The sequence below is a fragment of the Scomber scombrus genome, chromosome 10 (assembly GCF_963691925.1).
Source record: "Scomber scombrus chromosome 10, fScoSco1.1, whole genome shotgun sequence".
Lineage (NCBI taxonomy): Eukaryota > Metazoa > Chordata > Actinopteri > Scombriformes > Scombridae > Scomber > Scomber scombrus.
In genome coordinates, this window is record NC_084979.1 from 14,620,715 (window position 1) to 14,645,461 (window position 24,747).

Below are 24,747 nucleotides of genomic sequence, written 5' to 3' on the forward strand. Positions count from 1 at the left end.
GCTCTCTGTTCAGTGGGCTTATCTTTCCCTGCAACAAGGACATGTTTCTCATAAAGTACACTCAGGCATGAGTTTTCTTGGTGGTGTGAGTAATTCATCCAAGTAAACAACATGATAATAAAGACTTTCGGCTACAACCCAGTACTAAACAAGATTATAATGGGCTTCAGCATCACAGCACCCAAGAACTTGTACATCTCACTTGCCTTATTAAAAAAGTATTGTTCCTTCTAGTAAGTCAATTTTAACAAAGGAAAAAATTTAAAATAGGCTTCAGTGGCACACTTGATTTTTTCTGCTGCAATCAATAGAAACTTTTGAGGTATTTTTTTGCCATGGTGATGAAGCGAAAATATGGATTATAATAAGACGTTAAAGATATTCAAAAATTAGCCCTCGTAATCTAATCAGGGGCACCACCTTCCGGAAATATCTAATTGGTTATTTGTTTGATTAGCCAATTAAATATTTATCATAATATTTAATAAATCAATACATTTCTGAATCAGTCAAATATCTAAAGTTATGAATTCTTCGGCGTCAGGGACCGTCTTGATATTCACTCCGAATCAATTCTGGCGGAGTTTCAGCGGGATGCGATCTCGTTAAAACTCCGTTGTTCCTCGAACTGGCTGCCGGAAGGGAACCGGTCAAACTGGCCTGAGCTCAGGCTGCTCGTTCCGGTTGGTCTCTGAAGACTGTCTTTCTCTCTTTCTCCGGGGTCTAGGTGATGAGCACCTGGGATGGTTTTGGTGCTTTTCGGTGGAGTTCAAAGCGTACTGATAATTTAATTCGTTGATCAATACAGCTTCAAAAGTCGGAGCTGGCCAAGCGTCTAACGAAACTTAAGCTTATCAAAAATCTAAAGTATTAAATGTCTTTGGTTGAGCTTCGGCTTGAAGATACAAAACTTGCTGATTATATAAAAAGTCTGTGGCTGAGTTTTGAACTATGCCACGTCAAATTGACAAAACTAAAGGAAGTTACTTAAAGAATAAAAATTAGGAAGAGTTAAAAATGAAGAGAAATTAAGGGAGAAGAAACTAAGACTAAGCTAAAGAAGCGAGCTAAAGAAGAGGTTACAGAAGAGAATTTCAGAAGAGATAACTTAAAAAAGAGATAAATTGCGTCTCCAGCTGTTTTTATGCAAAGGGAATTGGTCTGTGGTTCAGGGTTGTCTAAGCCAGTGGTTGGACAAATTATGTAGATTTCTATGTCCCTTTAATCTGTTGATCTGACAAGCCTTTAGAGGATAGTGTTGTTTGTTCTGCAGTTCAATGTGATAAAATGTTACTTTGTTATTTGATGTTGCTTTGGTCCACACCTGTGTGCTGTCATTCTGGCATACATTTTTAAGGAGAAATACTTATTCTTTTCTAATGGTTTTTCACTGACCTTCAGCTTAGATATACAGGAAAAAAACGGTGTATAAGATGCAGTCTATTTTGGGGAGTATCATGCTGGGAAAAACTCTTCTATTACAGACTGGTTTATTTGAATGCATCAGTAGCTATTCATTTGTAAACATATGTTTATACTCCAAACATTTTTCATTTTTCTTTTATTTGAAACACAATTAAAACACACATATTACACATGAAACAGTGTGTCGGGTTGATGGTTAATGGTCCGATAATGATTTGTTTAACTGAACTGGACCGTTATATTAACTCAGACCGGGTTCGGGTTAGGCTATGAGTTTCAATAAACCTTTTAAAAGAACACAGTAACTTTACATATTTGATACAGTGTGTAGCTGTATGCTTACTCAAGTCCCAAAAACCCTTCATCAGCTGGAGCACGTGCCTGACACTGCTGTTTATAGGACGTTATAGTTCATAAGTGTGGACACTCACACTAAGTTTTAGTTATTGTTCTTGGTGTGGTCCGCCTGTTACATACCTATGATCATATCCAGATCCATCCTCTCTTTGTATTTTACTGGTGAATAGGACACATCGGTGTATAAGATGCACCCCACTTTTAAATGTAAAAAAAAGGTGCGTCTTATACACCGATTTTTACTGTATTTATTCTTTGGTAATGTACAGGAGTATTTAAGAACTGGCTGAGTGCCAACTCACCAGAAAGAGAAAAGGTAATTATAGGTGGTACATACACTCTCACTCTCACTCTCACTCTCACTCTCACTCTCACTCTCACTCTCACTCACAGAAATATGATACATTTTACTTCTTTTTTAAAACATTTTTTCTGGCATAGACGCCTTTATTTGACAGTAGAGAGACAAGAGGGGATGTGACATGCATAAAGGTTGATTGTATTATTTGATTACATTGTTTCAAAACCTGACAATGCTCTCTTTTTGTGTTTATTGAGTGATCAAGCAATTCTCCACTACACCTCAAACTGACGTATCTGAGAAGAGAACTGCAATAAAGTAAAAGTCAAAAGATGTAAAGATGTCTTGATCTGGAGCTCTTATCAGCACTGCAGGAAAAGTCCCAGCATAGATTTTGCCTTTACTCTCTGAGCTCTGGACATGTCAGTCCCTGCTGCCTCAGCCTGAGAAGATACTAAAAATATCTAGGGCAAATGTCTGAATCCTGTTTTAAGTTAATTCATTCCAACAGAGTTCGAGGCGTACAGCACTCTGCCAAACACTCTTTGCCAACTGGGCTTCATAAAATGGTAATGAGAACGTTGCTGTCTGCTGACAATGAGATAGATGCAGCTAACACAGATGCACTGGCAGCAGATTGAGATTGGCTGCTTATTTCACTGTTGGGAAAATGCTGCATACTGGAAAAGAAAATTTGCTTTGAAAATATATTCATGATAGTTTGACTTTGTCTATCTGACTGTGTACATTAGAAAAACCATTCACTCAGAACTGAGTGCTGACACTGGGTGCCATGGTCTGGCAGATGATGGAACTTTGCGCCCTACTTCTCCTATCATTGCTGCTGAGAACACTTTTTATCCAGTGGCAGCAAAATCAAAACAGCAAATTAATTCATCATAACCAGTCTATTTCGGAATAGCACTTTAAAAACTCAAGTGGAAGTGCTCTGTTAGCTCTGATAAAGTGAGCTCCAGAGCGTGTTGGCTGCTATTTCTGTAATTTAGCTGCTCATTGCTGCAATGAAGAGCAAACATCTTTTGTTAACACTTGAGACCTGTGTAAGACCTCGACTCTCTGGAGGCTTCTGAAGGTATTAATATTTCACTCCTTGTACATGAGATAAAACTTAAAAGGCCATCAAACTGACAGAGTGTTTATCTGAAGGCCAGCTGACACAACAGATGGAAGGGGATGAATGTGGATCCAAATCTTTTCGATCTCAGTGGAGAGTATGGAAATCTGCCTTTCTTCCTCACACAGCGCGATGCAAAGAATTCACTGCTTGACTAAAGATGCTACTGTGCCTGAGCAGTTAATGTAAGGTAACAGCAGTGTTTCATAACGCAATTTCATTCCTATAAAATAATGTGTTTTTACTATTTGTGTTGATAACAAATGTATTATTTCCTTCATAGTTTTATGATCTGTCCCATAAGATATAGTACTCTATATTTATCTGCAATCACTTCATCTACAGTATGTATCACCCCGTTTCTACATTTTTGAGTGTATCATGTTATTCTAGATGCAACATTTCTATTTCTGTTAGACTTAAGTGGCATCTCTTGATTAATTGTAATTATACTGTATATGACCTGGTAAATTCCTTTTGTTATTCCTGACTGAGACATCCTGCCTAGTCAAAATGTTGGTTCCTCATCCTAATAAATAAATGCATTGGAGTTATAGTGCGTCTGGCTTCATGGTCTATTTAACCTGCATGGTCTGCTGTCATGGTACTGCAGTGCTGAGTGCTACTCTGCCCCGTGGGATTTTTTTACTTCAATTTAGTCTTTGAAGTCTTTTAAACCAGACAAGAGGTAATGAAGACAAATGGAGGCTTGCTGTTTAGCCTTATTATTGGAAATCACTCTTCTGTATAAATGTACAGCTCTGTGCTTTTAGACTTCAGAGGGAGTGTCTACAGTCGTCTTAGTCATCTGAGGCAACAACAATTTGTTTTATGGCTGAGTCATAACTTCATTTCCTATATTTCTCTGTCAACAAATCTCATGTGCAGACCCAAATCAATGATGATTTGATCCTTCTACAAGTACTTTGTATGTATCCAATGCCTGATATGTCTTATGCTTATCTTCCTCTGTGCAGTTAGACCTCCCTTGTTGTTCTGAAATTATTAAAAATGGTTAATGAGCTACTCTGCTGCACTAAATGACATGTTCCTTCACTTAGCAACGATCATGTTTTCAGTCTTCAAAGACTAGTTCTGGCAGACGCCAGCCATATGGTAAATGGACTGTACTTATATAGCGCCTTTCTAGTCTTTTCGACCACTCAAAGCGCTTTACACTACAACTCATTCACCTCATTCACACACATTCATACACTGATGGCAGGCAGGGTGCCAACCTGCACATCAGGAGGAAACTAACCATTCACTCGCATTCATACACCATTGGCACAGCAACGGGAGCAATTAGGGGTTAAGTGTCTTGCCCAAGGACACATCGACATGTAGACTCGAACCGCCAATCTTCCAATTGGAGGACGACCGCTCTACCTCCTGAGCCACAGCTGCCCATATCCTCTAAGTTTATATGAATGACACACACTGACTTACCAGCCAATTAGATTCATAGTCTAATGCAATCCAATGCAATAACTATGTAATGAAAACTTTGTTTGTGAAACTTTGAATGTTCTGTTTTTGCTGACAACACATCAGAAAGGAATTAATTTAACTTTATAGTCATTTTTTTAGTGGTGTTGTATTGGACTGCTGTTGATTCTAATGTTTTGTTTTTCAGAAAGGCAGTATAACCATGAAAATATTAGCACAATAAAAGCACAGAAAGACAATAAAATATTAAAAGTGCCGGCTCTGTACAAAAAATTCAGACAATAAGGATGAATCTTCAAAGCAAGAAAAACAACAACACAAAGAATACATGTGAGAAAAATGACCTGTGTGAGGAATCAAGGGGCAGTTTGTAATGTGTTAGAAATAAATGAAAATGTTTGGAAAGCTGTATCTTTGACCAACAGAAAAGGAGGTCAAATTCCTTAAACTGGTCTTCAAATTTCTGGTCTGGGTTTACATACAGTACTTACAGTATAGGGAACAGAATAGTAGACGGGCGTTGCAAAGTTGCAAACTAGCCTAGGCTATAAATGCTGTGGTATGTGGCATTGGTCAACACCAATAAATGTTAAATAAATTAGAAACACCTTTCAGTTGAGTGCCTTCCAGCACAACAACACCAGACAACAACCAGTTTTAAAAATGACCACAATGTCTGAACAGCTTAACAATAGGATAGGATTTGTTGCAGTGCTTTTGTATTGGATTGCATTTATTTAACAGATGTACCCAGTAAATGAATCACTATGTATCAGATTCAAGTTTAACAAGACTACTGCACTCATATACATTAAGAGTCCAGCACATGTACATGAGAGCAGTCCATTCTAATTTACTTTCCTGCCCCAGTCAGTGTCAGATGAAGACCTCCTTGCATGACCTTTAAAATAGTTGAATCAGCCGTCTCAGTCCTACATGGAGCCCTAACACGTGCATGGATTCACCTCAGTTTACACTGGCTGTAATTGATGCTGAGAAGGCCATCCATAAGCATTCAATATTGACATCTGGCTGGGGCACAGGAAGACTGAGAGAGATTAGATAAAAGAGCATTTTTCATTCACTATCCTCTCGGAGGTGGAGGCATTCTAGGATGTTTACCTGAGCATTTTCCTTCTTTTTTTTTGTGCACACATCTGGCTCTTTTAAAAAGTATGCAAATCACATCAACTTTGGGCACTTGACTGTACATTTTACTAAAGTAATTATTAGTAGAAGATTTAACTAATTAAATTAAACTAAATTCAACAGATAATGTTGAAGGTTATGAAGATAAGTACAGTATATTATACTTCAATATAATCCTCAGAACAGAAAATGATGTATTTTTGCAGGTATCCTGCAGGAAAGTACATTTTTCTGTTGGGAATTTAATATAATCCCACTAGACCAAACTGTGTTTGTGCATATTTGAAACACACAAGGCAATAATTAAATACACTTTGCTTGTGTTTTCATCTTATCACTTAGTACAAACACTATCATTGTATGGTGATATTGTAAAATATAGTTTATTTATTGTGTTATTGGGCTATACAAATACAACTGACTTGCTTATACATTAGGGTGTGAGTGAATGTGAATGTTGAGGTTTTTGAGCCAAGAAAGCTGTGAAGCCTGATAAAAAGGTTGAGGCTGGAAAAGACAACAGACAGGAATCTGAAACAACAATGAGAGCAAGAATAGCAGCATCCTGGGAAAAAGGACTGGGGGAGATGCCATAAAAGTGTCTTTCATGTCAGCCCAACCGGAGCTGCATGAATAATTTCAGCAAGTAACAACCATTTTCTATTTTACTTTGTGAATCCACAGTTTTGTCAGTTATAAAAAAGCATACCAAAAAGTAGGTTAGCCAAAAAGCCAACTAAGAGGAAATCTTGTTTTATTTGTGCCAATACTCATTGTAGATTGAGAAAAAACTGACACTTATCCAGTAAAGAGCTGCACACTGATGTGGTGACTGAAGACGCAAACTTTATTTTCTAATCTGCTGTTCAGTTGACTACATGGGACATACTCTCACTTAACGCATAAGGTCACAGTTCAACTCTGTCCTAAAACAATCAGGTGCCTAAATGAGCACCGACATGTTAATCTTGCTGTAATAATTCCTCTTTTCATACTGACCATTAAGAGATCCATTCACAATGCACTTTCAGTGTAAATGATGACAGAATCTGCAGCCCTCCTCTTGTAAAAAAATGTATTTAAATGTTTATTTAATATGAAGCTTCAGCCATCCAAATTGGTCAAATCAAGTCAATATCTTTCAGTTACTCTTTTTGTTACTTCCAATGAAGCTTAACAAACACAGTTTGTTGAGACACAATGAGGGAATTTTAAACTAAAAAGACTGTAATTTTGGAAGATATCCACTTTATTTGACAAGCTCAGACTGGTGAAGCCTCATTATCCTCAGATAAACAGATAAATATGAGGACTGTGGATTTTGTCCTCCATCACTTACATTGTAAGCACATCTGAATCAAGTCTTCTAAAGGTCAGTATGAAGAGGAGGAACAATTACAGTGAGCAAAGCCTGTTTCAGTGTTCATTCAGACACCTGACTATTGTTTTAAAACAGACTTGAAATATTAACCAATCCATTAATCCATGACTGACTTGCACAGTTGCACTGTCTTTATGTACAAATATGCTTAGCTGCCTAATCCTGAGGGGTGGTGTAGGGGGGATAAGAGTTAAACTGCTATAATGCTATAAAAGTGATTGGTACTGACCATCTCATATTTTATATTTAGTGCCTTAACTTTGCTTTCAAGAGATTGCAAACCCTACAGACAAAGGTCACAGTGGTCACTACTGTTGCAGGACATTTGAAATAAAAGGCTGCGCATCTCTGGAGCCTCAAAGCCTGGTGACAGTTTAAACATCCTGTACCTTCACAGATCTTTGTTGCTATAAAATGTTCTCTAATTGATTATATATGAAATACAAATGATCTTGTACCTGCTTTTATACAGTAAATTAATACTGCAGAGACAGTGTATTGATCGCAGGCCCATGAGAGTAGTGCTACTGTTTAATTCGCTGTAAATCAATCTGTTGCAGGTACATGGCAGTATCCACTAGAACGACTGTGTTGCCACATAGTGTTTACAATGACCCAGTTAATGAGGAGCTGTTACCTGCAGTCATGTACAGACTGACATTTTGATACCTGGATTTTCACCAACATGCTGTTTTGACCTGTTAATAATCTGTAGACTAAGCTCACAGGGGATGCTCACATCAACGTAATACACTCAGACTGGGCTTCAGGCCTGCTGTGTGTTAGGTTAGGTTAGGTTTTCTTTATTTGTTTCCTGAGAGAAATTTGTCTCGCACCGGGCAGTGCTACATACGTGTGTGTGTGTGTGTCCTGGTGTCTCATTAGCAGCGGGGGAAAGTATTGTTCTGATATTTGTCTACTTTACCATCCAGACTGTAATAGACCCAAATAAGGTTACCCCCATTTTTCTGCAGTTGTTCAATGTCAACCCCATCAAGGCTGCTGTCAGCAAGTCACCAACAAAACACACCATATCTCCACAGTCACCCACAATAACAACAGAACATTTCTCCTGCCTATTGTCATCGGGAAATTTTAAAGTGAGTGTGTGAAACCAGGAGGGAGAATGCTACAGTTAAAGGGTAATTCCAGTATTTTCCAACTTGGACCCTATTTTCCCATTATTTGGGTTCTAAGTAACTACCTTGCTTCAGCTGGTATGTAATGTAATTCTTGGAGGCATTCGCACCAGTTGAAGTACATCCATTAAATGTGCTTAATTTTTCCACTGACAGACTCAGATTGTTATTATACATGTCTGACAATGAAAGTAAACACAGGACTAGCCGTCTGTAGCAGCATTATGGCTAAGACTCATTACATTGAAGCCGGTTTCCAGACTGCCAGCTCAATACTGGATCAATTCCAGAAATTTTTGTCCCCATTAGCCACTCAGATAAAATTATGAAAAATACTGGAATTACCCTTTAAAGTTTTCTAGCAATCTCATGGGTGCAATTACAGTGTTGGGAAACAATTGAATAGTTCCTCTGCAGAAGACGCGGCTGTTTGCTATCCTGTTCCATGCATGCATTAAGCACATAGGGAGCACTTTGCTAAATCATGAGCAAAAGCATAATTTGTCATGCACATTGATACACTGAAGCATATTGCAACCCTGTGAGTACATATTCTTTGGGGCCTTTAAGATCAATTATGCATCATGTCTTTTATTAAGGTTTAGTGTACAGAGCACCCTTGACACGCTGTTAAAAGTAAAAGCAAAATTACTGTAATCACATCTGATGAATTGGAATAATATAAATTGTGAAGTATTGAATTTCCACCGAGGACATTGATTTTCTTCTTTTCTGACATTACCCCACATGAAGACTTGCCTTAAGCGCAGTGGAGTCATGCTTTACTCGAATATAGCCTTTTTTCACTCAAACATGTAGCAGCAGACTTGAAACTACTTGAAAAACCCATTTTCATGGCTGCTTTTACAGCAGATTTTCATTTTTTTGACCTCTGTCCAATCTCTGGGCTATTTCAGTAATGCACCTACAATACTAGTTCTTTGTTTTGTAGAGGACAAAAAGCTTCTTAGTGCTTAATTCCTCTTTCTTTTTGTTCTTTCTGTCCATGGGGCAATTTAATCTAAATGCAAGATTGCTTTTGTGAAATATTGTTATGATCTACATGAGAAGAGTGATGAAAGAGATTCAACAGAACTGATATGAGAATGATGAGAAATCTGTCATCGCTGCAGCAAATCAGTCATGCAAAACATGTTGCATGCACGAAATGAGGCAATGTATATAAATCTGATTGCTGGATGTTCACCTTGCTCAGGTGAAATGATACACAGCTGGATGTTTTTGTTGTTGTTGATAGGATGTTTGTGAGGAGTCAGCTCGTGGTCAGGGCTTTGTCATGTGAGGGACAACAGGAAGTTCTCTCTGTGCAGTTAAGTCCACAAACTAATCTGTCTGCTTCAGCAAAACTGCAACAAATCTTGGGACTCAACTAAAATCTGCTTTTGCACGAAAGCTTTTACCTTTTGCTCAGGGCATGAATTTTAGTTATGCCTGTACCAGAAATAAATTATTACACAACAGCACAAGAAACTTGCTTGAATCACTTTTACACACCCAACTTTCAACCACTTGAGTATTTAATCTGGTGCATGTGAAGGCAGTGAAAACAAAATACATTTTTGCAATATTTTTAACATTTAAGCAAAAAACACTACCAATCAATGAATATGAAACATATCCCAGTGTGTTTCTTGTGCAGTTTTCATATGGTTCATGCTGTTATTCATTCAGACCATGGATCAATATCAATATTTTTACTTTCCCCTTCAGGAGCTCAGGTTACATCTGTTTTGATTAAAGGCTGATATGGCTGATAAATTGGCTTAGGCCTGACTTCCACCCAGATAGAGACATTAATGATTGTCTCCAGACCTGTTCAGCTCTGCTTGTTCAGATAGTACAGTCTGTGAGAGCTCTGCAATGATTTTCCCCATGCCTGTCCTACCAAGAGAAATTTAAAATGACTTGGAGCCATGCAGCAAGACAATTGGAGTCATCGTTCTCTCTACATGCAGCATTGCCGTGACAGGAAACTGTGAGCACACTGCTATGCATAATGCATTCTTTAAAACTGCACCCTTCGCTGGTCCGTGGGGGATCTTGGGCAGGCTGCCTATGTGCCACACCACTCAGCCCACTCCTGAAAGTCTAATGAACTGAGCTAATCAAATCACATGAGTGGGGGGGATCAAATGGCACTCGTAACCCGCATTATATTGTGGCGCGTCATGGCTTGAGGCTTGGCAAGAAAATAGCTGCTCCTCCACCTCTGACACTAGGTGTTACAGCAGTGTGGAAAAGACGGTGGTCATCAAGACAGGCTGAAAAAAGGGTTAGACAGCAATCACACTGGTGTGCTGTGGTGTTTTGTCAAAATGACAAACAGCAAGAGCACAAAAAGAGAGATCATGAAAATCCTAGCAGAGATGACAGCGTGGAAGGGGATGAAGTCAAGAAAATAAAATAAAGACAGTCATAGAGAGAGAGGCAGTGGGGCAGAGATAAACAGACAAAGACAAATGGAATAAGAAGTGATGTGAGAATGCATGCCAAAATGAGAAGATGTGTTCTCACCAGCTTGTTAAAGGCGGCAACTTGCTCTTAGCCCCCAAGGGAGGTCCCTTCTTCTCACACATATCCATAAATATCTGTGCAGGAGTGTGTGTACAGCACCACTGCATCATCCCTGGAGGGATATAAGAAATAAAGCTGCCACCGTCTCTGACTGTACAAAATGTGTTGACTCAGATGAATATAAGCAATGGAGATAGTGCACATTGCTCATAATTTATGTAGGATCGATAAAGAGAGATCCAAGATGTAAAAGAGTTCAAAGAAAGCCTCAGATGACACCATTTGTAGAATTTACGGGACAATTTGGGAGTCACCAAATTTAATTTAATCATCAATGTCACTTCTGAGAACACTGGAAAAGATTACACCCACAGTTTAAAGTTCTGGTCTATAGCACAGAAGAAAGTTTGAAAAGGTAAATTTGGCACACAAAGCATTTCTGTTAATAACACCAGTGCAGGTCACTGACTGCGCAGCCATCTGCCTTCGTAGCATCACTGCTGCTGCCTGACAGTGCTGTTGTATTTCTCTGCAGTACAACATGACAGAAAAAACAGCTCATCCTCCTGACCTCAGCAACCTTTGGCTTGACACATGTAAACAATGCATCCGTTTTTCTGTATTCTTCTTTTTTCTATTCTTATCACCAAGCTTATATTCTTATCGTTCTGAAGCATATCAGCTGGTGAACCTGTGATTTTGGATAAATAAGGACTGGTTTTAAAAAATATGTGCCGGGGCTCAGATTTGAAGTGCTAATGAGGATCGTTAAATTGTATGGATTGTGAAAACACCAGGGACGAATATGAAAATAAGTCCTGGATTGTATCATTCTATCCCTGAAAAAGTATGATATGTTGTATTGTATAATAAATTAAGTCTTATCAATAACCTAAACATTAACTGAATATTATTGTGCACTAATGTAAAGGGCACCCAGCTGTGTAACTTATCACAAAACATAAGATGGGGATAGTAACAGGGTCTCAACTGGTTTCCCAGACTGAGCTCAACCCACTCCAGTTCACTTAATCACCAGCAGAATGTATTTCATCTCCAACATAAGGTTTCCACAGTGAGTGTTGCGAGTCACATAATTAACTGTAAAGCAGAGTGTGATTAATGTGCTTCTGGGAGCGAGGAGAGGACGCACACTGTGTGATAAGAGAGGAATGTGCAGCAATCCCAGGTATAATCCTGAAAAGTGAGCGGTGTGCAAATGCAGGGGGGAGGTGGTCTATTGTTGGCCGTGGTCACCATAGCAACAACCCCATTTAGCAGTAACCCCCCTCCTTTCTATATTGAAAACTAATTTACAAATATTACAAATAGTTGGATGTAATTGTTGCATACAGGATTATATGTTCTTATTTTATTTTATGAAAGCATCATGACGATGAGATGAGTCAGCCAGTGTTACAGAGAGAGCGATCCATCAAACCATCAAACCATCACAATCTGATCAGCTCTGTTTTATACATTGTGCTGCTTTTTGTTTATTCTCTGTCAGGAAAAATAACCCTCCATATCTGTGACATTTTTTTTATGTAATGATGAAAAAATTAATAATATATAGACTTCAAAATTACATTGTGTCTTTGTTTTTGAATTATTTCCAGTGAAAATTGAAATGAGCATAAAAGATATTTTCCTACATTTGATGGACAACTTACAGGGTCCATATTGTCATACAGTTGTGTCCTCTCTCTTGGCGCCATCTTTTGGAAAACACAGGTCAGCTCCAGAGAGATGCATTACATTTAATTCAACAAACTTTTTGTGGCTCCACAAAGTCAACCTTATAGAGGGCCAAATTTAGGATTTTGTTTATTACTGATTGCTAAAATAGGCCTATTGGTAGGTTTTCTGTTAGCATTTAAAAACACAAAATGAAGTTTTCTTTTGAATATTTTCAACCTTGAAAAAAGGGTTAAAAACGGGAAATCAAAACACTAATAACAATACTCGTGGCATGTCTCTCATTGTTAGATAACAATTTTAATTCTGACTTATGTATATTTATATTATTTCATAGTTGTGGATTCAATTGTGCAATTTTGAGACACAAGTCCAAATTGTAAGGCATGTCAAAACTGAAATCTAAATAAAAAATAAAAATATTTATACTATATTCATATAATAAATTATGTATTTTTTTTTTTCATTCCAAACTATTCAACCACTGGCCTTAGAAATATCAGCTTGATTATATTAGTAGGGCTGCAACAATTAATCAATAAATCAATTAGTTGTTAACTAATAATCACCAAATACTTTAATAATTGATTAATTGTATTGAGTCTTTTTTTTTTTAAAGAAAAAAGTGCTCAAATTATCTGATTCCAGCATCTCAAGTGTGACTATTTTCTGGTTTCATTGGTCTTGAGGACATCACACTGGGTTCTTGGAAACTGTGACTGACATTTTTCACAATTTTCTGACGTTTGACGGACCACACAATTAAACGAGAGTTTAGTCGTTAATGAAAATAATCCTAAATTGCAGACCTAAATAGATGAGCACGTGCGTTGACCTCCTGGTCTTTGGTGGTAGTAACGCATCAACGTGGACACGTGAACTACAGTCATAGAAGAAGAAGAAGAAGAAGAAGAAGAAGAAGAAGAAGAAGAAGAAGAAGAAGAAGAAGAAGAAGAAGAAGAAGAACCAGGAAGAACCAGGAAGAAGAACCAGGAAGAAGAACCAGGAAGAAGAACCAGGAAGAAGAACCAGGAAGAGGCGTTGAGTCTCAAATTGAAAACAGAAATGGCGGGTTTGTAATATAAGCTGCTATTACCACTGTAAAGTGAACATGTAACGACTGAGCAGATGTCTGTGATGCCGAAGGTTGGACCGAAGATGTTCAAAATGAAAATTTTATTAAAGGCGTAGCTAAGCAACAACGGGCGGGTTATTGCTAACTAAAGCTAGCGAGCAATGTCCCTTATAACGTTAGTGTGAGTTAGCTACACGGAGCGTCTTTCCTCTTTATTGCCAACCTTACATTAAGTGCCGTGAACAACCTTAAATTCACACGTTATTTCCACACTTTAACCGGTCAAATAACGGGGTCCGGCGCCAGGTAAGCAGCTCACCTGTGGACATCCAGTGAACACACACACACACACACGATGTCTGTCAACGGGAAAGTCCTCCCACACACCCCGCTCGCAGTGGACTTCTGGCAGGTGAGGAAGTGTCCTGGCACCCGGCTGTTCTTCCTGTCCCACATGCACAGCGACCACACGGTGGGTTTGACCTCCACCTGGAGCAACAGACCCATATACTGCTCACCGACCACCGCCACTCTGCTCAGACTCAAGCTGCAGGTGAGGGGCCCACTGTTGTCTCTTCGTTATAAAGGGTGCATTACAGTAGTGATGAAAGTTACCAGACTGTTCTATTATTTGTCTTTACTCACTTTGTCATTATATCCAGATTACTGATTATTATTTATTGTGAATAGTTCATACTCATTATTCACTCATTACTTAATATTACGATTATTTTATTATATTTTTTTACTACTAAGGTTTTTATTGCTTTTGTACTTATAATTTATTGTTCTTTATTATTTTTTATTGACGCTCTTCTGTTTTTACTATCACTTTGCTCCTGCAATAATAAACATTTTCCCATCGTGGGACTAATAAAGGGATATCTTATCTTATTATTTTCATACTCATCACATAATTCAGTGACCCCTCATGTTCACCTGCATTTGTTTCTCTGCTGATTTTTACAAGTCTTGAACTTGTCAAGTGTGTTGCTTCAATAAGGAAGAATATACTGTATGTTTGCACAACTTTGTGTGTATGTTTCAGAGGAAAATTGGGTATTAAGATGATTAGCAACTTAGTAGGCTTATTGTTAGGTTTAACATTTTTCTAATTGTTTCTACTCCTGCTTAGGTGAAAGAACAGTGGATCCATCCTTTGGAGGTGGGCGAGCCATACCTGCTCCCACTGGATGACATCGGCAAGGAGAGGCTGACAGTCACGCTGATAGATGCCAACCACTGTCCGGGGGCTGTCATGTTTCTCTTTGAAGGCTACTTTGGCTCGATACTGTACACTGGTCAGTGTCTAGGATATAGGAAATATAATTTTATTTTTTTCCCCATTTTTTTCCCCTTCTTTTTCTTCAAAATCGTTTGTACAGCTACTATATTGAGTACAGTGGTGTGGAACAGTCTGCACTGACACATTCTTGATTTCAGGTGACTTCAGATATTCTCCCTCAATGCTGCGTGAGCCGTGCTTGAGGACAAACACCACTATAGATGTCCTGTACCTGGACAACACCAACTGTGACCCCAACCGCAGCCTTCCCTCCAGACAGCGAGCCACTCAACAAGTCAAAGAGATCATCCGCAGCCACCCCAACCACAGTGTTGTCATAGGTAATTTTGTATAGACCTTTCTAAACATGCTTTATGTGCTGTCACCTCATTTCAGCAACATTAATAGCTGGCTTTCTGTAGTCTGCAGCTTTTGTTGGTAATCTTATTTAAAACTTAATATATTTTATTTATTCTGTCTCACATTGTGGTTATTTGTGTTGTTGCTGAAACTGTTGAGTGAGAAGTTAATGCTCTCCCTTGCTACCCTGCAGGTGTGTATGCACTGGGTAAGGAGTCCCTGCTGTTGGAGCTGGCAATGGAGTTTAAAACCTGGATCGAGGTGAGCTTTGAGAGGATGGAGACCCTCAAAGCCCTTGAGCTTCCTGACGTCTTCACAACTGACCCGGGAGCCGGCCGTATCCGAGCCGTGGCCCAGTCAGAGATTTGCTCTGCTGCTTTACATCAGTGGAACAAAGAACAACCCACTTTGGCCATCTTGCCCACCAGCAGGCCGCTGGTCTCCTACCACTCCAATGTCCATGTGGTGCCCTACTCAGACCACTCCTCTTACCAAGAGCTGGAGGATTTTGTCTCTGCGCTCAAACCTACCACCCTGGTACCCATTGTAGGAAACTGCGTTCCCGAAAGCCTCTCCGCCTTACTACCCAGCAAAAAACGCCATGAAATCCTGGTGCCCGAGTCAGTCCGACACTACATGTTGAGGCAGCCTGAGAGCCACCGCAGCTCTTCAGCATTCACAAGCCTTCGTCGCAGACATTTCCAACCCTTTGCTCCCAAAGGGGTGGTGTTTGAGTCTCCTGTAAGGGCATCCAGGATGTCATGTGAAGAAGCCTGGGAAGCAGAGTGCGTGGAGCAGGATGACACTGAGGAAGAGATGGATACAGAAAGCTGTGGAAAAGAACCTGACTGCATCCTTATTGACTTGAGCAAGGAACTTGCCCCAAACAATAACAGAAGAGGGGCAGGAGACCTGTGGAGCCTCAACATTGTCCAGACAGTCTCTGAAGAAATGTTGATGGCAGAGACGGTGCCACTCAGTCAACTCACACAGAGCAACTTTGCTCCAATGGAGATCCTGACAAACACCAGGGCCTGCTCGAAGCCTGTCAGGACCACGAGAGCATCTTTTGGAACTGAAGCCAAAACTGTCCGTGAAACAGCATCAAGTGAAAATTACAGTCGGCAAAGCAGACGTGGAAATGTTCAGAATAACCACATTTTGTCAGATGGTGATGGAATTGATCAGGACGACGACACAATGTTAAATGACAATAACACGAGTCAGCATAGTGGACATGGAACCGATCATAACAACAGTGTGACGTTATCACAGAACAGCCCTGATAACTGTTCCTGTGCTTCATCCACCTACTTTTCAGAAGAACAGCATGAATATGTAGGGGAGGCTGATAAAAATATTTTAAAGTTTCTCCCTTTCACAGAGGAGGACCTGCAAACATGGGGCCTCCTGGAGAAGAGCTTTCTGCAACAGTTTCCCCTCTCTCCTTTAAATAACACAGAAAAAAAGGATAGACAGATAATGTGACCTGATGTTCAAGTTTTTGCCATTCTTTAGAGGCCTTTTGGTGTTTAGTTTAGTTTAGTTTTGTTTTGTGTGTGTTAACATAAGCACTTTAAAGCCATCACACTGTGTTTTTCGCTTTCTCCTCGGTACTGTTCTACTTTATTTAATTTTCCTTTGCTTCCATTTTGTGTGGTAGGCAGTAACCTGGAGTTTAGAGTAACTGGTATTTGATGAAAAGATTTGTCCTTGGACTGGACCAGAAAGTCATGGACTAACCTTTGCTCTCACTTTTCATCATAGCAGGCTTGGCCCCCTGGATGTATTAATCCAGGACACCATTATGTGGTCCAAGTAATTTTCTCATTAAAACAAAAGAATTTCTCTTGTTGAGTCGGGAAAAAATAATTAATGACTTTTTGGAGTGGTATATACATATCACAGCATGGGTTGGGCTGAGGCATAGCTCACATTTTAACAATATAGATAAGTAAACTAATTACTGTTACTGTTTTTGCCTCGAGAGCCACCTGTCTCCAAACACTTGTCGCTTTTTTGTCCTTCATTTTCGAGTAAGTGAAAGTGAGTCATTTGAAATGTGTTAAAACTCAAGTGGATGGAGCATTTTTTTCTGCAAAGTGAGCTAAAAGCCAAATTTAAATTGGAGCCTAAAAGCTGAAATGAAGTGAAAAAATGTGCCATGTTCCATATTAGCCTTTTTCACTTAAACCTTTATTGATGTATTTCTGCCATGTGTCAGTGGTGGCCTTTTTAGTTTTAAAGACACAAACATTGCTGTCAGTTGTTTCTCATCAAAAGTTTATTGTGGGTTTGGTGGCAATTAAAGTGAAAGTTTCAACACTGGTATTTTATAATGAAAAACTCAAAAGTATACTTCCTGTGATTGTTTTTGTAACTGAGTTTGGAGAAGATAATGTGCAGAGAGAATGTGAAAAGTATTTTTTTCACATGTTCTGCAGCAGTTGCAGCAGTGGTTTTTCCTTTAGTTTGAAGACAAAAACTGTGTGAAGTTGCACCAAAAACACTCAGACAAACATTTTATATCTTAGCAATTGCTCATAATTGGGAGCAATACAGTTTAATGTAAGTTCCATACAGTTGTTTAACCAGCATTGCCAACTTTAAATAGTAGCTGCTATTATGTGTTTTCTGTGTTTTGATCAGAGGTTAACGTAAACCAGTTTGTTTGTTTTTTTTTTCAGTTTTAATCCTAAATCTTACCTATAGGAATAACATGCTCTCTGAACCTCGTAGTAGAGCTGTAAACATTGTAAAGCCACACTTTGCCTTTTTGTGTGGTGAAAAAACTGTAGTTCAAAAGACTAGATACTTTTGCTGTGAAGTTATTGAAAGTGTTAATAGGAAAACTTGTGTTACATCCATCTTTCAGTTTTGGACAAAGCAGCATAGTTTGGTAAAGGAAAATTCAACGAGTGTTTGTGAAGACAAAAATAATCTAAACTGTAATACCTGTAATTTATATGTTAAATAAAAATGTCATGTGTGAATTGTGTCTACTATAAATTACCCTTTTAATTTGTAAATGTGTTTTAAGGCCTGATGACTAAATAGCTTTATTTTTACAGGCTTTCTGCAGGTCTTTAAAAGACAAAACATTGAATCAAGTTCCCTCAAAAGAAGGTTTAGAAGGTGTTTAATAGTCCTAAATTTCAGTTGCAAAAGTCTTTATTTATTTCCAGGCACGTACATTAACATAAGTGTTTAATGTATTTGTCAGCTGTCAGTAGATGTTATAAATCTATAAATTACATGTTAGACTGGTGCTGCAGGAGGCTGTTTAGTCTCACTCAGTCGCACTGAGTCTCACTCAGTGCCATCAGACCCGTAGTCACTGCTAGCTACAGTAGCTAAGAAAGCTCATCATCTCATAATGGGCTTAAATTGAGGATTTCAGGATTAATCATTTTTAATTGGTAAATCCATTCATTTTCTGCAGTTTATCCAGGTTCAGGCTAATTTAATTAATCGCTGTCAATCGATTAAAATATTTAATCACGATTAACCGCATGATTGTCATGAGTTAACTCGCAATTAATCGCACATTTTTTATTTGTTATAAATGTATTTTAAAGGGATATTTTTCAAGTTTTTAATACTCTTATCAACATGGGATAAAACACATGCTTGCCTCATGCAAATTAATGTTTATTAATATTGAAACTACAGAACAATGAAATACTGCATGCTCAAATGTTTTTTATAAATACTGCTTTTATGTCAGGTATACTTTTTCTTCGGACACAGCTTTCTGTTAGCCACAAACTACTACAGAGGAATAATTTATGAACCTCTCTCTCTTTATCAAACAGGCATACACATCTCTGCATTTATGTTTGGCACACCGATAGTCCTGTCATTGATGTACAGGGTGTCCACAAAGTCTAAAAAAAATCTTAAAAAATTCATTACAAAAGCAATTGATGAGATATGTTAATCAGATTTGTTCTATGTACTCAGTGGTTATCATAGTTTTTAATTATATTGCATTTGTGTATCCTGTAACGAACAAAGATACGGGACATCAATGACCTGAAGCAAAAGATCATTGATGCCATTGCCACCATTGATGAGGCTATGCTACAGCGAACATGGCAAGAAATCGAGTACCGTCTTGATGTGGTTTGTGCAACTAATGGTGCCCATATAGAGGTGTATCAAATGATTACATTTCCACAGATTTGTCTATTCATTTGCTTTTGTAATACATTTGTTAAATTGTAAAGAGACTTTATGGACACCCTGTATTTCTGTCAACACACCCTCTTGTTTTAGATATCTTCTTAAATCAGACTGAGTTACTGATTTGACCGCCAGATGGCGCCACATAACCAAAGGAACCAATTTCACTGCCACATGGTTTATGTTGCATTGGAAAATCCAATCTCTAACATTTATCCCGTGAATTATTCCATTTTTGGCAAATTTTCAACTGGTAAAATGTGAATTTTCTATGATTGCTGAGACGTTGACTTGAGACTTTTAGGAGGCACAGAGCACTGATGTTGAATCAATAATATCTTGGATAATAATAATTTATAGCCTAAGACTTTTAAAACATTCTGCTTTGTTCTGCTTTTGTTTTAATTCTGGTTGATTTTGAGATGTCAGAGATGACATGAATTGAACAGAAATTGACCCCTTTATTCTTTATCCGGATACAATATCAATCTGCTCTGATTAGCCTAATTTATTTACCAGCCTAAATAGTCCATATCCTATTTTAATATGAATAGCCTAGAGTCTTTTGCAACAGGGCATCATAGAAAAAAAAAAAAATCCCCCTAGTGGCAGCAGTTGGGTGTAGCTGCGTGATGGTTAAGTAGAGGAGGAAGAGGCAGGCATATCAGCTGTATGCTTGGCCAGCAGGTGGTAGTTGAGTTATCTTTAGGATCCATATCTGTTTGTTATCCAAATCGTTACTGCTGCATCGCGTCCTTATCTCCCAAACTACAGGCCGGGACAAGGGTCAAACACAGTCGTGTTAATCGCGCGTTAAAAACATTAATGCTGTTAAAATTAATTTGGGTTAATGCGTTAACGTTGACAGCCCTAATAGAAATGATTGTTACATACTGCTGGAAGTACTGAAAAAATGTGATATATTAATAAATTATTGGCCACATTCAGCTCATGATATTTTTTTATGAAATTGCAATCTATGTGGTATTAAGAAATCCTGGATTGGGGGCTGCAGAAACCCTGAAACATGTAATGCTGTTATTCTCCCCTAAGATGGCAGTAGTTTGTTAGAAATTTCAGCTGATATTTGTTCTGGTCTTTTTTATTTAATTAGGGTTTTAGGTTTTTACAGCACATCTGATTCCTGTAAAAAAAAAAAAAAAAAAAAAACATATAGCATGCTGAGCAGTAATGACTCAGCTCTCAGCAAAATCCCATTGGCCCTCCACAGTTTTTCTATTAACATTATAATGCCAATTCAGATCATTAAAAATGCTACATCAGTGTTATGTGTTTCGGAAGTTGATGAATACAAAAACGGGCTGATAATTAGCAGATGCCTGCTGTTCTTAATGCGAAAGCTAGGCTCAGAGCAATTTAAGTCTTCCCATATTTCTACAAATATTTTGTCTTTATATGAATACAGCACTGAAGCATACATACTGCACTACCTGACAACAGAGCAGGACTGGCTGTCTGTCATCGCAGCCACCACAAAAAGATAGTTTGGAGGTCCACATACTTTGTGGTGCCCCTGAGTAACAACCACAGATAACCTTCAATCCTCCATCCACTAATGAAACATGACCTTTTCCTCTTATAGTCCACACTCCAGCAAAGGGTGGGCTCTAAACAGAAATGGTTAGCTCGATGAAGTAATAAATAACTTAAAAGTTACTGGAATACAATTTGTCCTCAAAGCTTTAACAGCCTTATTAATTTATAGCGACTATTTGCTGTATTGTACATCTCCTCCTCATCACCTCCTAACAGCTCTAAACAAACCCAACATCAATCCAGCTGTATAAACATTTTTAGTTGGGCCCGTTCCCATCCCTCATTACACTGCACTTTGAAAAAGTGCCTAATAAAGTTGTGTGCTGTGTTCAGAAAGCTCAGAGGCATCATGCTGAGATGTCATAAATCACCGTCAGTGGGTTGTCAGATTGACATGAGCTGCCAACAGGAGTGTCATCTCGTGCGCATAAAGGATGAATGAGTGGCTTCTGCGTGAGGCTCCTCTGCATGTGGGAGAAGGCAGAACAGGGATTAACAATCAGACACGGGCTCAGAGGTGACTATGTGCAGCTGAATACTGATGATGCCTTCACTGCTGGACGCAGGAGTGCCACAGGGTTCTGATATGGGGCCTATGTTCATGTCTGTGAGGTAACTCACCTTTTTGGACTAAACCATCTATATAAGGACTCCAGGTTTTCAAATTCCAAGGCAAAAGAATATACTTGAGTGAGTTTTATAAAGTCAGTGGTAATGTGTCTTGACAACAAAGGGTGTCCCCATTTGTGTACTGTTGAGATCAGTTGAAATGTAATCATGATTAGACAACACCCAAAATTGAATTTGCATTAAGATTCCTGCATATTTTACACAAACCTACATTTTTCTGCAGCCCCAAAATGCTATTTTAAGGCAGTTCACTTGTATCGCAAAAACAGAAAAGATGTTTGTAATGGAAAAAATATTTTGACACTTTTTGAAAGTATGAAACCCTTGCAGTGAAGCCAGGAAATGAAAGGAAATGGAGTATCACATACCCCCCACAGGCACCACAGCAGGGTATTAGGGCTAAAGTAATGGATTCCTCACACACACCATTACTTCAAAGTGGAAATCATACGAACGCTGCTACCTGCAAGCCCAAGCCCTTTTCAGGGGTAAAACTGCTTATAAAACAAGGTGGCTGTTGCAATTCACTCAACTTCAGCACAAATTAATATTTCCATTAAGGGTGGTGATCTGATTTTCACAGAGTCATGTTACTTCATATATTTATGATGTTACAGTTTTACCAACACAGAGAATTTGTTGTCTACAGAGTTTACCCAGATTGACAGTGTGAATGTGTTAGTGTGTTTTTCTTTTCTTCTGCCGTTGTAAAGAAGAAAGAAAGGATCCAGCTGGATAATGTAATGCTCTGTTGAGACAAGAGTTCTCAACACATTCTTCAACTGTCACTAGGTACTACAATTCAGTTCCCCTAAAGACCCTCGAATAAAAAAAGTTAATGCACATGTCAGACTGGCACACCAAACTTCTGTTCTGTGTGTTGAAGTACTAAATCACAGAGTCCTAGATTCACTGTGACTATACAATAATACAGTATGGGTCAGCAAAAGGATTTGCTCACAGTTTCTTCATGACCTGAGTCTGGATGTCAAAATGTGTGCATCTGATTATCAGCGTTAATGGGAGCACAATGAATGAATGGTTAAAGACATTGTTCCTCAACCCCTTTGCCAGACTTGTTCTGTAACATTATGAATCATTTAATATAAACCCTTAAAAATCACCAAACACAAGATGACTCAGCTGTGACTGCATCTGACATGAGCTGATATGAGCTGACATGGTGATGAAAGAAAAAACATCCGTCATCAGTGAAAATACCTTCAAGGTTTTTATTTTATTAGTTTATTTGTCAGGAACAGTGCATATTAATAAACATATCTGTAAATATGCCAGAATTAGCCCAAATGCTAGTTTTCATCTGTTGTCCCTGGCCAGGCGTGAGTTGCCAGCCTAAAATCAAGAAACAGATTTAAAACATTATAAGACAAATTAGTTACAATAAGTATAAAAAACAGAGTGACATACAGTAAGCAACACACAGTAAAAGCAAAGCAAACTACGTCTGAACAAAGCGACAAACAAACAGTTACAGAGCAGCTTGAAAGGAGCAGACATAAGCAAGAACAAATGTGAGCCAAAATGGATGTAAGCGTAACACATATGAGCAACAATCAAACAAGAAGCAGGACAACAGTAACACAACAAGGTAATTCAACTGCATAAACAGGGACAGACATAAGAAAAACAAGTGCAAGAAACATGATAAAAATAACACTAAGACATTTTAACAGTTAATACTGTAGTCTTCACTTTCACCTCATAAAAGAGTGATTTACAACCTTTGTTCTCCCCATAATGATGGTGTGGGATTGTTGATGCTCAGGCTGTTTTTTTCTTTCTTTTTCCAGTATGTGTAAGTTTTCATGTGTACTATTATAACCAATTTGAGTGTGATTACTTTCAGCGGTTCATTTAGACTTTTCTGCCCACTTTCTAACTAGCTGTTGAGTGCTTTCAACTACAACACCTCATAGCTAGAAAGATTGCTGTTTGTTGTGACAACAGTGAACCTCAACTTCATCTTAACTTTACAGTCCTCAAGTGGACATTTTTCTTCCAGTTATGGGAAACATAGAGCATGCAGAGACTTCAACATAAGATGCTTAAAATAGAGTAAAAGTTAAAACACTTAGTAGAAATAAGTAGAAAATATATACTAAAGCCCATCATACAAGCTAACATAAAATACAATGTACATCAAGTGACAGTATAACATTAAACCTGCAGTTTATCACACTAAAGACCAAGCATTTTAAAAGTTTGTAAATGTTGGAATACAGATGGTTTATATTAAAATCTTTCAGGAAGCATCTGGTTACTACAGATAAACCACCTGACAAACTCAGTCATTGCTACACTAATTATAACACATGCTGTGCACATATTCATGTTCATAAGTGATATTAGTTCACCAGTGATAACAATATGACAGGGGTCATTCTGCTGCCTGTTGAGTACTTTAACTTTGGATACTTTAAGTGGATACTACTAATAACAGTTTTACTTCAATAAAGTTATGAATGCAGGACTTTTACCTGTAATTGAGTTTTTTCATGATGGGGTATTACTTTTATCTAAGTACATTATCTTCATACTTGGGAATTACAACCTTATTATAAGGTTTGGTTTTTCAGCACCATGGACAGCACATAGTGAACTCTATTACCATCAATCACTGTATTACAGATTATTACAATTTGTGGCAATTTTTCTGATCACACATTTACAGAAACATTAGTCAGTGAAGTCCTCACTCTCTGTGAACTATCACATATTGACGGCAGTGGTCTGAAGCAGACGATAGCAAATTTAACCATGTATTAAATTGACCTGACACAGCTGGAACAAGGACTTTCCTGGAGGCGAACGGAGTGGCCCTTTAACTCAGCCTCAGAAAAACTTTATTCCTTATTTCATCTTCACTTTAATGTCTCGAAATACTGAGTCTGTCAGTTTTTTTTTAGCAGCTCTTATAAGACAACGCCTATCTGACAGAGATGCGTGGGACACAAGCACCAGCTCAGAGCTCAGTATACGTAGGTGATATCAGTGGAGCAGCGAGAGCCTTTCAGCCATCTGGGTTAGACAATAAGAAAGCCACTGGTTTCTGCACTTTGTAGTGA

General features: G+C 38.4%; 1 protein-coding gene across 1 annotated transcript; it reads left to right on the forward strand.

The window, feature by feature from the left end:
• The first annotated feature begins 13,466 nt into the window (after positions 1-13,466).
• Positions 13,467-18,247, forward strand: dclre1b (DNA cross-link repair 1B). The gene is made up of 4 exons (XM_062427064.1): positions 13,467-14,197; positions 14,780-14,945; positions 15,088-15,270; positions 15,483-18,247. Exons 1-4 carry the CDS (start codon positions 14,000-14,002, stop codon positions 16,775-16,777), a joined length of 1,842 nt encoding a protein of 613 aa, XP_062283048.1. The 5' UTR covers positions 13,467-13,999; the 3' UTR covers positions 16,778-18,247.
• The last annotated feature ends 6,500 nt before the right edge of the window (positions 18,248-24,747 follow it).

Bases quoted from the DNA above. Each gene is read 5' to 3' on its own strand.
- dclre1b (XM_062427064.1), top strand. From the start codon at position 14,000: ATGTCTGTCAACGGGAAAGTCCTCCCACACACCCCGCTCGCAGTGGAC. The intron at 14,198-14,779 runs GTGAGGGGCCCA...ACTCCTGCTTAG, and splicing joins TGCTCAGACTCAAGCTGCAG to GTGAAAGAACAGTGGATCCA. The intron at 14,946-15,087 runs GTCAGTGTCTAG...TCTTGATTTCAG, and splicing joins TGGCTCGATACTGTACACTG to GTGACTTCAGATATTCTCCC.